Source organism: Centropristis striata, chromosome 12 (genome assembly GCF_030273125.1).
Source record: "Centropristis striata isolate RG_2023a ecotype Rhode Island chromosome 12, C.striata_1.0, whole genome shotgun sequence".
Classification (NCBI taxonomy): domain Eukaryota; kingdom Metazoa; phylum Chordata; class Actinopteri; order Perciformes; family Serranidae; genus Centropristis; species Centropristis striata.
This window is the reverse complement of record NC_081528.1, coordinates 11,354,451-11,368,779: the sequence shown is the minus strand read 5'-3', so window position 1 is coordinate 11,368,779 and position 14,329 is coordinate 11,354,451. Positions and strand designations below refer to the sequence as shown.

Below are 14,329 nucleotides of genomic sequence, written 5' to 3'. Positions count from 1 at the left end.
GCAAGCATGCAGGCTGTTCGCTGCGCAAAGGACGCATCACTATTAGTATCAACTGCAAACTTTTACACGCTCTGAGTTCTGTATATAGATCAAACATCCTATGCGATAATTTTATTGTAACATTCTATTTAATCAGCATCTATGTAAATAAAGGTTATATGATATTTCAAGGAGCTCTCGAAGCGATTGGATGTGTAATTGTGCATAAAAATATATTATAGCAAATATATATTGTGAGGGATGAAACATTCACATGCATATTATGATTAAATTATAAGAAATTAAATTAAAGGGGCAGTTACTGTATTAAAAGGTCACAAAAATTATTTTAAATGTGCCACTAAATCTTTAAAGGGAAATTATAAGAATATTTTGGGTGTTAAGGAAACCATGCACTCTAGAGGAATGCTAGGAAAGGAATTTCCTATGACTTTTATAAGAATATAATAGAGGGATTTGCCCTGAGAGATTCAACAGATACATAAAATCTGCACCCGGAATATCTGCCCTGCTTGGTAAAAAAATGACCCTTTTGAATAATTGACCTCTGCTTTGAGCCTTGAAGTGCCATGACTTCAATTAGCGGCCGTCCACCGCCTTTATTCCCATTCTTTCGCCCGGCTTTGAATGCATCTTGTCACAAGAAGGTCCCGGTCTGGCTCCCACCCCTGCGCCATATGTTTTCTTCCTCCTTCTATGCATCGTCTTTAACACAACTAGTCGACATGATTGATTAGGTTAACCCGCCTTTGCCTTACATAAAAAACAGCTTCCACCGAGCCGTGGGCAATAATGGCACGCATCTGCCACTCTTGACTCGGGTTTGTTTGGAAAGAGAGAAGAAAAAAAAGTCTCCCATGAATAGCAAATGGGTTAGTGTGAGGATCCTAATGAATAAAGCTCAATGGGAGGCAGTGGAAATGCGGCGTGCTGCTGCCCGACCATTTGCAAGTTTGGTGTGTGTAAGTGTGTGTGTGTGTGTGAGGGAGAAGAGAGGCTGTGTTGTAGTTATTTGATAATAAAATACTGTTAATCCTAAAACAAGTATTATTTAACGAGAATTTCATATCAACCAGCTGGCGGGATTTAGATTTTATTACACGTTTTACGCGCGAGTCAGTGTCATTTTAACCATTCGAGTGAATTTACTTTTTATCATTTAATTGTGGATTATTCATAGTAACTGCTTTGGGCATTTGACAGGGAAAATATATATGAATACATCTGATTTCCTGCTTCAATGTGACATGTAGACATGGATTTTATGAGCAGAATTTTAAACTATGTGGGATTTTTTCTTTTCCCTGAAATATAACCTCTTAAAAACTTAAACTTGTATTATAGCCCCACTTATTTGGCTGGCAGATAGTCAGTATTCCACATACTTTTAGCAATGGAAACAAATGGAATCAGGGCATTTTAATGCCACTTACGCTTAAAAATGAAATAAACTAAAAAAAAAAATAATCAAGGCAGCCGTTGAGGCTAAAAGGAAACTAAAGGTCTTGTTAGGACAGATTTTTTTTCCCTTTTTTGGGTGGGTATAGAAGCAGAGCAGGCTGGCGCACACAATAGAAGTAATCGGCTGGAATCGTGGAGGTTGAAAAGTCAAGTAGGCCTTTTATTATGGAGCCACTCTGCTCTGGCAGGAGGAACAGCACAGAGGATGGAGCTTAAAATAAAAGGCAGAGGACAATCGGATATCCAACATAAAAATATACATAAAAAGAACATCACTGTTTGGGATCTACAGACTTTATAAGAAAATGAACTAAAATTATATCAAGGCTAAAAATGAATAATAATACTTGTATTATTTTATCCTAGTGGCCTTCCAGTTAGTTTTTATTAATGTCTTATTTTAAAATGTAAAACTGGAGGACATATCAATTTATCCATCCAGCCATTTTACTATTAAAATGACTATTCTTATTTTACATTTTCCACATTGAGTTACTGCATCAATAACAGATTCATGTCACCATCACAGCTGTATTCCGTTCTTGGGCTGCCTGTCCTTAAAATGGCATTAAATCTCTGGTGAATTATACACACAGGCAGTCAGTGGCTCTCCAACATCAGCAGTTCTCTTTGTATGGGGCCACATTTAGATGCACATTTTTCCTGGTTATTATGATCAGAGAAATTAAAAGCCCAGAGGTGGCAAAAAAAAAGACAAGCTGCAATCTAACCGAGCCGTCCAACAGGAACCTGAATTTCTTTATTTTGGCCTTAAGGTCACGGCTTTGGGGGATTATTGTTGTTTTCAAACCTAGGGGTGCCCCGAAGGGACTTGCTCTGGCTTTATAAGGGTGGATGGGGTAATCACAAGTTAGGCGCGTGTGTGTGTGTTAATGATTGGTGTGCAGGTTTACACAGAGTTCATTTTATTTGTCATCTAAAAACATGGCCACAGGGGCCTGATCAGGTTCAATTTAACTTCAAGATGTTATTAAGGTTATTGGAAAAAATATAAATATATATCTTGCCTCCAAAATAAGACTTTAAAAATTTCAGCCATGATGGAATCTCTCCCGTTAAGAGTATCCAACAAGTGTTAACTCTACACCTGCCTTATTCCACATTATTGACCTTTGCAGTAAAATGGAAAAGTGCTTTGCCCTTGATGAACACCTGGTCTCCTTTTATATGAAATCTAAACTCCATTTCCAGCCTTTGACCTTTCAGGCACATTAACACCAAGCACTGATATTTGTCTTTGTACAGTCAAACAAAAATACTGCTCACCTACACCATGTTGTCCCAATGTGAAACATGTATTAAGCACATTTACTGTGTTATTTTGTGCTTCAGAGCAATGTCTCAATATGATATTCAAGATGCTACTAGTGCAACTTAGTAAAGTGTTGCTGAAATGTTCTGGCTGCTGCAGTGAAGTCTACTTAGAAAGACTAGAGACAGAATAAGATACAAGGCTTGTATATATTATCAGCCCGTGTCAGGTTATCAGAGTCTTTCCTTTCACTCTGGACAAGATCACACAAAAACACACACACACACACACACACACACACATCAAAGCCTTCCTGCTGCCTAGTGTCTGAGGAGCACCAAGTGTGCCACCTAGTGTTCCGCTGGGAGTACTGTATGCACAATCAGTGCTAAACAGAGTTGGCCGCAGAGAGAGATGGTGGTTAGTGAAATTGTGCAGAAGACAATGAGATTGTGAGTTTAAATGGAAGCTTTTGTTTTGAAGAAATCTTGAAAAGGGTCAAAAGTAGAAAGGCCTTAACAGTGCAGGCCACATTTCCTCTGCAAGCATAACAATGTGCAATAAAATATCAGCTCAGTTGAGTGTGTCATCTAAAAATGTATAAAGATGAGGTGGAATGCCAGTTGGCTTGGCTGCTTTTTTCATATACGTGATGGCATCTGTGGTGCTTAAAGGGATCCTCACTGCTCTGATTTTACCATGAAGCTGAGTTTACTTATTTAAAGTACTAGAGCGTCTGTGAAAATATTTGTGCAATGTTGTTGCTGTTGCAGGAGCTTTTCTAAAGTGTAAAAACAAGAAGGGCGATAAGCGTTTTTTCAGACCAAAGTTTAGACAATCTATAAAGTTGTATGCATTAATCTGACACGCAGGATCTAATGAAAGATGCTATGAAATTGCATAATTGCCAATCTATCCCCACATTTCTGGAGCTTGCCCATGCCATGGATGAAAACTCACATTCTTAACCTGTCTTCAGCAAGTCTTGCCCAACTTTAAGGAAAGTGAATAACACATCACTCATATCCTCTTTAACAAAAAACGTATTACAATTTAAGTTTTTGGTTCCCCAAAACATAAAATAATGCTAAACCATGATGCTTTGACTAATCTAATAAAAACCTATAAGCAGACATTTAATACCAACTGTCCATAGACTATATTATGTTGAGTAGGTTAAAAAGGGGGAAATATACAAGTAGCCTTAATGTGAAAATGGTAAAATATTTATTAAAAAAAAATTAAAATTATATTTTCAAAATAATGATTTAATATTCACCCACCTTGCTTTGATGTATACATATCAGTTTTAAAAAGTTCAGTAACAAGAATTAAGATCAACTGTGTATAATCAAAGTGTGACGACCTTAAATACACAAACGCATCATTTCAAACAAATCTGTGACACATTAACTGAAAACCAACATGCAGGGAAGGCATATCATTGCTCAGATTATAGTAGGGTCAATTATAAAATGTGGAAAGAACATGACACAGCTGTAAATCTGCCTCAAGCAGGCTAAGAGGACTGAGAGGCAGACAGATCTCAACCAAAGGAGCTACGAGTTACACGGCCGAGATAAAAGACAACTATGATTCAGCAGTTGCAGCTTTATGGCTGAGTCATGATATGGTTAGTGTTGGCCATAGGGTGTGTAGGAGACTGAAACATAGAAGAAGATGCCATCTGATGAAAAGTGACCCTTTTGTCCATTATATTACTATGTTCGGCCTAAACACTGCAGCACCACTAGAGAAACACTATACAGTTGTAGTGAAAGGCCTGGTGGTGGTGGTGGCAGCATCTTGCCGTGGAGATGCATCTCTGCTGCAGGCCACAGACGGCCAGGGAATGTACAAACCAAAATCAGTCCAGAAAAACAGAAAATTCCTGCAGGAAAAGCTGCTGCAGCCTGCAAAACAACTGCAACTTGGGAGATTTATTTTTCACGAAGACAATAACCCCAAAAATAAAGCCAAAGCTGCACAGGACCGGCTCCAGAATAACAATGGCTGGCCAAGGCAGACTTTAAACTTACTGTTCGCTCAAAGTCGACAGAGCAGAAGATTTGTACAGAAGAATGGTGGAAAAATGCAGCGTCCAGACACAAAAAGTGCTATCCAAAAAAGCTCAGGATTTTAACTGAGGTGCTTTGATATGTTGACACTTTCTTTGAAGATCAGTGATGAGAACTATAATTATATCTCCTGCCATTCAAAGTTGGAACCCAATAAAACGTGTTAAATTCAAAGAACTCCACAACATAAAGCAATGGGTGATGAAAAATCTAAATCACTCAATCTTGGTCAGGTGTGAGTGGTGAATGCGAGACCATGACATCGTGTTGGAGCACAGCTTGTATGATTCATATGATTATTAAAAGTAAACATTTTCTTCCTGCATGCAAGGAAACTCTGTTCCAAAGTATAAAAACTATAACAAATAACACAATTAAGTGTGTAAATTACATTAGCATTGTCCCTTGCTATTAACCGATTCTGCTTTGCTGCATGATTAATCACACCTTGACATAAGATAGTAAAAAGGTCATTCACAAAATTCAGTTTTATAATTCTTTGTAAAGCTTGCATAATAAATTCAAAGTATACCTATGGAGGTATTCACATTTAAGTTAAAATGATGCAAAAATGCAACAAGAATAAAAAAGTATTTTACTTCACTGTCTAACAATCTTTCCCATGACTGTATATGCAGATGAAAGCATGCTGTAACCAAGTAATAGAAACTATTATTTTTCCCATTTAAAATTTATTTTCAAAAATACAAAACAAGGAAAATAAGTATATGTACACAAACACTATTAAAATAGAATATGTATTGTACAAAATATGTACAGCTGTCCTCAGAGTGAAAACATGTCCTATCTGGTCCTTTTGTCCTTGATGGTGTAGTGAAGGACTAGCGGTTGGGCCTGGGGGAGGAAAGATTTAAAAAATAATATTACAGTGAGGTAGTACAAGTAAGTTATACATTATAAAAAGATAGTTATTTTTCATAATGTGTCAAAATAAACACTGTGCTACATCTGGCCTACCACTGGACTGAAGAGGTTCCACTGAATGTATGAGTCGTTAAATTTGATAGCGAAATACAATCATTTAGTCTTTTTATTGAATTATTTTATTAACCGTTACACATTTTTATGGAACTTTATCCTGATGTACAGCACAAAGACTATGTGTCCATGTGTGAAGGAATGTGTTGTTGGCGCTGGTTAACAGTGGCTGTACCGTACCTTGCCAAACCAGTGCGAGAGCCATAACCGCTTCATGGTCATGTGATCAGGCAGAGACTCGTTATTGAACAACATCTGGACCTATAAAGAGACCACACAAACAGATGTAAAGGGGAATCTGAAAAAGAACATCTGTGATTATCTTTTTTTTTTTTTTTATACGAGAAACCTGTTTACTTCTGTTAAAAGATGAGCTGAGAAACACTTTTCACCACCAAAAACACTTTGTGATTTAGTCTTTATCACTGCCGCCGTCATGAATTCAATCATGAAAATATGCATTTTTTGATGGAGGATTAAACCCAATCTTCCCTGACAGAACCCCCATATTGAGAGCAAATGACAAGAAAACTACTTATTCCTTTACAGAGCAAAGTGACCAGGGAAACATGGCTAATATGAAGAAGTGCATGATCAACACTTAAAGCAGGCCTTCAAATTGTCACTTTTTTAAATAGCTTGCATGCTGTCAGTTTCACCCATAGTCCAGTAAATATCACTTGTAAATCACTTTGTTCTCGCATAGTCATGAGTAATGTTACTATGGTTAGCTGCAGGTTAACTATACAGTAGCTTGACACCATTATAAGAGTGTACAACCTAAAACTAACCAATCAAATATTAGTCAGACATTGGGGTTAATTAAGGCTCAATAAATGTTAAAATACATGACAAAAAAATTGCCTTGAATGTCAAAACTTTACAGAAATCACCAGAAAACGCACACAATTCAAAAAACCTCCAATGATTCAGAAATCTCAACTTTACACACCTTCGCAAACATAGTTGTCAAAGTATAATTATTGGACATGTAATATTTTTCCTTTAGAAGTCTCTTATAGCAGAAGCAGTTAGATAATGCAGCTCAATAGCCATTACACACATTTGTCTTCATTAGCAGGACCAAATAAATATTGATTAATCTTTAATAATAATGTAATAATTTGCACCATAATGTCTTCTTTAATTGAATCAATGATGATTTTTGACTGACCTGGTGTTTTTCCACATTTAGTCGATGACAAAGCACTTTCCGTAGGTGTCTCACCTCCGCTCGGACAGAACATCGAACAAACTTCTGCTGCAGGGATAAGGTCAAACAAATGCTTCAGATGACATTTGAAGACATTGAAATCAAGAATGTAATTCCAATAAATCATGACCAGCTGTACATTGGTGTTTATTACTCTGACTTTTGTGGCCACTGTGGAGCAAGTTGGGGAGATTTATTCTTTATGAAGCAGGACAAATGTCAGATTTACTACAGTTAACATGTAGTTGTAGTACGGAAACATCATTCACTGCACATTTGGATTTGTTGCTCTGTGTCAGCGGGACCACCTGGTACATTTTTGGTTTTGTTGTTCAGATAGTGGATTAAGTTTGTCAGTTATAGACGTCTCTATAAACGTTATCTGACGTCTTCAGTTTTGTTTGAAACACTTGAAGAACAGGATGCTGTTTGTTTTCAGCATTCAAATATGTGTTTTTACATTGTTCATTCAAAGTTCAGTCACACTCCGTAACAAAAAGGTGACAAACATCTCCAGCTCACAAGAAGCATTAAACAAGGTAAGGGCATATTGACAGGGTGTGGCATATTCCTGTTAAAAATCAGATTTACGCTGAAGAAAAACCCAGTTTACTGCTGGACCTTTTCCGGTCCCAACAGACTTATTACACACTCTTAAGTCATAGAGCGTAACTTCCTTTTTCCACCTGAATGCAGTGAAAGACAGTATTTCTTTAAAAGCCAAGGCAGAAATGTATTTTACTGAATTTCCACCTCAGTAAAAACAGTGGATTATGATGGGATTTGCAGCCGAGAGAATAAAAGCATGTAAGGAGAAATTAATTTTAAATATTGCCAACTAACCCATTTTATAAGTTCACACAGAGGTTGGAGTGACACACAACAGCATATGTCAAGAGTCAGGAATGGCACCAATGAAGCTGCATGATCCCATTACACATGGTAACATTAGACACAACAATAAACAACATTTTGATTTCACATAGTGGTCAAAGAGGACATGGTCCCCGAACATGTGCAACAGTCACAAGATCTCATTGCTAAAACTAAAAATTCAGAACCTGTCCATCATTCAATTTAAATGTGATTTAGAGAAAACATATTTAAAAATACACAAAAGGAAAATCTTGCTGTAGCACACAGACATGTGTTAAACAATGACGCCCTCTGCTGGCTGACTGAAGTCTCTGCAGTATGTGAGACAATGTTGGCTGGGCAGTGTGGATGATAATAAGCACAGGGGAATTTTGACACATGGTGTGTTTTAGTTAAATTGCTCCCCAAATGATCTTTGTTCAAGTCTTGATTCAATACAATCTGAGCATTATACACTCCCACTTCCCTTGTTACACATGCATGTCTCTCGACAAATGGGCCTGTCAAGAGGATTCAGCCACACAGGGAAAACCCAGTTAAAACTGACAAGTAGGCACTTTTTTCAGTTTAGTGGGTTTGGAAGTGCTTAACAAGCTGCGTTTCAAATAACCACATTTAAATTGAAACCATGTATATTCGCATGATTAGGCAACTTCTATACAATACTTGTGCAGCCTTTAGAACAATCAATGTAAAGTCACCCCATTGTTAATGGCACCATCAGAATCAGTCATAATTAGCAGTTCATTTGTTGTTAAAGTATATGTTGCAATACACTAAATTATACATTTTCATATCCATCTTTGTTCTTTTGACATGTTTGTCACAAAAGGAAAATAAGTTTAATGGGAATTTCTAAATTGTCTGGTACCCCAATGAGTTTACAACTGAAGCTATGAAGGTTTTTACCTTGCACAGCAGCTGGATTCCCACAATATCACAAGATCAACAAAATGACAGGATCACAAGATTGCAAATCCATCTTGCCACACCTCAAGTAATGCATTTGAGTAACACAACTGGAGGTTCTGACCAATCAGCTCCCTGTGAGGAGCTCCAATTAGATACGAGTTTGTGATGACATAAAGGGAAACAATAATGGCGGCTCCTAAAGAGGTTACTGCGATGCTGCAATAGCATCGCCTAGATCAGAACTGGAGAGTATTTCTTCAATAGAAGAAAAGTAGAGAAGATAAGTAACCATATGACAGCATCAGGTTAATAAAAAGGCATTTGTTGGACATTAATACACTGATTAATGAGGTTTGCTCTTCGTAAGTTTCCTGAACACTGAGTAAACATCTTGGTCATCTAGCTCCAAGTTGTAAGTCATAAACACTGCAACACTTTCAAGCAGTTATAAAATCTCCAATTACAGAGAAATTAGTGGTGTGGTTGGGAAATAGAGTGATTATATGCCTCACTCGTGTTCTTGTCCCACTTATCCTTGTCTCTGCGAGTATGAGCCAGCCAGAGTAACCAGCTCTGAGTGCTGAATTCTGCTGTTGCTGCAGATGTCATTGTGCCATGTATTTGCTTAGCAGTTAAGGGTAGAGAATTACTTGTTCAGGCTTCAAAACTGTGCCCCTGGAGGCATGTTTTGCACGGTTGTGCAAACCTGTGAGCCAAGTCGTTTTGAAAGCGTCCATGACCAGCTCAACAATTTCACTAAGTACACAGACTGAAATACAATGCTAAATATATCTTAGAACTTTCATCACTACATAGGACTTACCTGGAGGGTGAGCTTTGTCTTATCTTTCCCAGCAAGCGATGAACTGTAAAGACAAAACAGAGCATACAGTTGTGAAAAATGTTCATCTTGAAAGTCTGATGGAGTTGCAACATGTTCACAATTAATCAGTCTCATCTCATAGGGATTGTATGACATGAAAAAAGCACACAATACACCAGAGACAAAAGCTCACCTTAGTCTTTCTAAACACAGCGACACCTGCTCATCGTATCTGTAAAAGTGGGCTTTTGAATGGTCGAAGCTTGTGTACGGTAAACCTGTAGCATCTGGTACTGCATCTAGTGAGGGGGGGGAAACAGTATGATTTTTAATTTTGCAGAACATTAATCATGCCATGACTAGGCAGATTGTTGAAATGTACTCTATCCAACAGAAAGAGCAGATTGCTGCAAACTGCAGGCCACATACAGATGCAGTTTAAGTCAGCTGCCACTGCCCAACAAACAACTGTTCAGCAATGACTCTCAGTGTACTACACAATAAAAGAAAAATGATATCCGCTTAGAGAAGTTTGATAAACTTAAGATTCCATTTGGGATTGTGGCCTTTGCATGAGTTTAATGCATCAGCAAAGACATTCCTATGGTAAAAAATGTGTGTCATACAACACATACAAATACTGTTTTACACTCTGTCGCTGAAGAAATAGTGATTAAATATAAAACTACTTCAAGACAACTTTTACATTTCTTGATTACAGCTGTGCTTGGGACTGCAGAAAATGCTGTGAAGTACAGGATGTGGTGTGCTTTGCTTTTTTATTGTACATGCTTACAAGAAAATCCACAGATCTTGTTGTAGGTAGTTTCATGGAGGAAGTATTTTCTTTTTAGTATAGTTCCTACATTAAACTGCTCACATCACGTTCTGTGGATTATTTGTAATTATTTAATAACTGGTTCATTTCTGGAAAAAGACACTGCTGTTGAGCATTTCAAATGCTCAACAGCAAAAAAAAATTTTTGGGCTCTTTGAGCACCACAAGGTCAATATAGTTTCACTATTTGAGAGACATCTCTTCAGAAATTATCTCCAGCACTCAGCAACTAAGACCAAAACAATATAGAGTTATAAATAGCACTACAGACAAGAGGACAAATATGTATTTTTGATATTGGGGCAAGCCATCCCTGTAGGAGAGTGTATATTGTTCTAGTTATGCCCTACATTTTCATATTTTCCAAAAAAAAAAAAAGTTTTTGAAAGTTAAGGTGTATGATGACACAGTACTGCCATTTTGCTTTACAGTCATTTGACCCCTGAGAAGTGCAGAACAGAAGCACCACAACAATAAGTGTCGATCCAAAGATGTCATGCACACTTTATAAAAACATGATGTGGTTCCCTCTTTAATCTAAACACACAAGTGACCCTAATCACAGACTGAGACATCTCTAAATGAAAGACTTACCGTCTCCAGCTGGTTGGATGACTCTCTCTAACCCACGTGACTGATAAAATTCCTTTATTCTTTTGTCTTCGCCTGTTCAAACATGAACATGGATATTAGAAAAATATGACAGATTTTCATATATGCTAAAAACAGGTGGTATTTACAATTACACACACATTTACTTCAAAGGGAGCTTTTAGTTTATGTCACAGTTGTTCATAACACTGACAGAGGCAGCTGTTGATTTTTTTTAACATACTTTCTTGTAGTCCAGGCACCAGTTTGTAGACAATGTCCTGCATCACTCGATCCAGTTTGAGGTTGAGTAAAGGCTGCGTTTCATGGATTTTGATGTTGCACATTGGACAATACTTGCTGGTTTGCAGGTATTTCACAATACAACTTTTACAGACTGTGAAACAGAAAGGGAGACAGACCATTTAATTCTCATTGTGATGACTTCATCCTTCTAAACTTCTGTTCATGTTAAATGTAAGAAAGACTTTTACAAGTTAATAACATGAGAATCATTTTGTGATTCAGCTTTGTTTAAACTCACAGGTATGCAAACACTCTGTAATCGTTGTGGCATCGATGAAGTAACCCGCGCAAAGGTAGCAGACAATGTGTTCATTTAGGTCCTTGATCTTCAACTTTACTTCCTCCTGTCCAGAATCAAAAATGTGTTATACATACAACAAAGGTATAAAACATAGGTTTAAACATGCATTTATACCACCAAAGACGAAATGGGCACAACTTCTCTGGACCGCAAACCTTTAGACTCAAAGCATACATATCTCAATTGAAAACCAATTGCATTTACATAGATATACTAAAGTTACAATCTCAAGCTTCATTTCGTTTTTGTGGCAATACCTATGGTGTTAAGTGGTGTGATTTTGGATCTTTTTCACTTGTTTTTGAAGTTACATCTTGTACGTCCAATACTGTTAATGCCATGGCTTCCATCAGTAGGCCATTGGCTCAATTACCTTATTCAGCAATATAAAGTGACTTATTTAAATGAAAACCTCTGAGATTACTACTTTAGTTTTTAATTCAGGATCATAATGGAACCATGTGTGACATTTGGATACTTTTAGGTCATATATTTGGTCAAAGCGAAAGCTGCCTTACTTTGTGATTATTTTCTAAATCAATGTGGATATACCTCCATTTTATTATATAAAAACATTATGCTACTTATATAATATATAGCATCTATGTCTTTTATGTGGGAAGGTGTTCACCAATTGGATGGAGTTTGGCAACCCGTTCCACCACTGGGGAACTGCAAAGGAGAAGAGTCTCCCTTGTGACATACGGACCTGAAAGAAGGAGTTCAGGTAGGAGGGAGCCGTTTTAGTTATTTTGTGGGCAAGAGTAAGGATTTTGAATTTGGTGCAGGTGGTTTGGTGCAAGGATTTGAGCTGTGGGGTAATTCAGCTCTATATACATGAATGCAAATTTCATAGCAAAATATAGAACATTATTGATCTCAGTCAGTATCTGCTTCAAAGAAATTACCTGAAGTTAGGTTTCAGTCCTGTAATTTCGATGATGCCTACATAGCTGACCCTGACCTTTGACCTCTGTGTGTAATGGTGGAGATATTAAATTGTTTAAAATGTTACAAGAAGGTCCAACTAATTCTGATACTAAAAACAACAACAAAAGGTAAACAGATAAAAGCGTTTAGGCAACGAAAAAAGGGATACAATTTTAATTTGGGACAGTTGGTTTAACAGTAAACATTCAATCGTAAAATACAGAACTGAATTGCTCTCCATCAGAATCAGCTTCTAGTTGGGGACAACGTTAGCTAGTCCTGTATCTGACAAATTGATGCCGGACATCACAGCTGACCCTGACCTTTGACCTCTGTGTGTTTTTCAGTGCAACCTCACCTATATGTCCTGTTCATTCATTTTTAACTTTGACTTACTTGATCAAAATTTTGAACCCAAAAGAAACAAAGGAAAACATAAAATCTGACCTTGAAAATTATGTTTCACACACACAGAAATGTACATGCTGCAAATATGAAAATATATGCAAAGATAACATAACAGGTAAAATGAGGATAATATCTAGTTCTGTATTTTTATACTAAATAATTTGATATGATCTCCGGTTTTACTTGGCCAAATATCATTTAAAAAAAATCTGGTATGGAGTTTCAAGCCAGAACTTTAAAGGGAAGCTGATGGCAAGGCTCGACGTTGCTTCATTTTTATGTCTTCACGTCCTGATGAAGTCATGTGCAGGTGGTTTCAAGGACTCCAGAGGGATAAAGTGCAAATTTAACGACACGGAACAAACAAGTTTATCCGCCATAACAACGTGGTGTGTTCGCGTCTAAAACAACCCAACGGCTGTTCGAAACAAACCGCCGTTACTTCGTGATTCAATGAGAACCAACGACAGTTACCGTCCCAGTTCACTCACATATCGCCTCAACTATAATTAAACTACAAGTTGAGCGACTAAAAACAGCTGTAAATGTGTCTTAAAATGAGCGAAACAACAGATACTTGATATGATTTTGGGACACGCTGCTCCACTGTTTGGGCTGAACAACACGGGTGGACTCCCACCTTCCACGCATGCGCACCGCGGCTCCCCTTCAGCATCGCTCTCCCTCTCTCTCTCTCTCCATCAGCGCCGCGGAGACGACAACGATCTCCCGCTAATGCGTAGTGTTTAACTCGTCTCCGCTGCGGTTTGACTCGCCGAGCGTTTCAACCCCAGTGCAGGCGAGCTCGAAAGACATGCCCACTCACCTCATTCCTCAGCGGGTCCAGTTTGTAGACGGACTGTAGCTGATTTCGTAGCCGCATCGCTATGGCCATCGGACCTTGCTCCGCCATCTTTGGGAATTATGCTTACTTCCGGGTAAACCGGACGTGGCATTTTCTGCAATCTGAAGGGGCGGGTAAAACATAAACGACAAGAAGCTAAATAAATAATGAAATAATATAAATATAAAGACGATTTAAAAGCCACCATAGCAAGCAAAAATGCAGACAAAGTAATAAAAAAAACAAAAAAAAAAAACTTTATTGTCTACCACAATGTTTGCACTAAATTACATTATACTTGTCAAGTGTTTTTCAAGTTTTTGTATTGGATACATAACCATATGTGGATTACAATATATTTTAAGGGTTTAATTGGTTATTTCCTCCGTTGAAGTATTTAAAAACCTCAATTTGAGCCATTCTCACTTTTCATATTAAGGGTGGGCCTTGCGCATAATGGCTAATCTGCATTGTTT

General features: G+C 37.6%; 1 protein-coding gene across 2 annotated transcripts; it reads right to left on the bottom strand.

The window, feature by feature from the left end:
- Positions 1–5,484: 5,484 nt before the first annotated feature.
- On the bottom strand, positions 5,485–13,991 carry pcgf1 (polycomb group ring finger 1). 2 transcript variants are annotated; one of them, XM_059346923.1, is made up of 9 exons: positions 13,836–13,991; positions 11,609–11,714; positions 11,309–11,461; positions 11,068–11,139; positions 9,829–9,934; positions 9,636–9,678; positions 6,986–7,072; positions 5,992–6,072; positions 5,485–5,667 (listed from the first exon to the last, which is right to left on the bottom strand). In XM_059346923.1, the coding sequence occupies exons 1-9, from the start codon at positions 13,920–13,922 to the stop codon at positions 5,617–5,619; spliced, it is 786 nt and encodes a 261-aa protein (XP_059202906.1). In that variant the 5' UTR covers positions 13,923–13,991; the 3' UTR covers positions 5,485–5,616. The 2 variants fall into 2 exon arrangements, with proteins under 2 accessions (XP_059202906.1, XP_059202907.1); XM_059346924.1 differs by having other exon boundaries at positions 11,609–11,711; positions 13,836–13,989.
- Between the last annotated feature and the right edge of the window lie 338 nt (positions 13,992–14,329).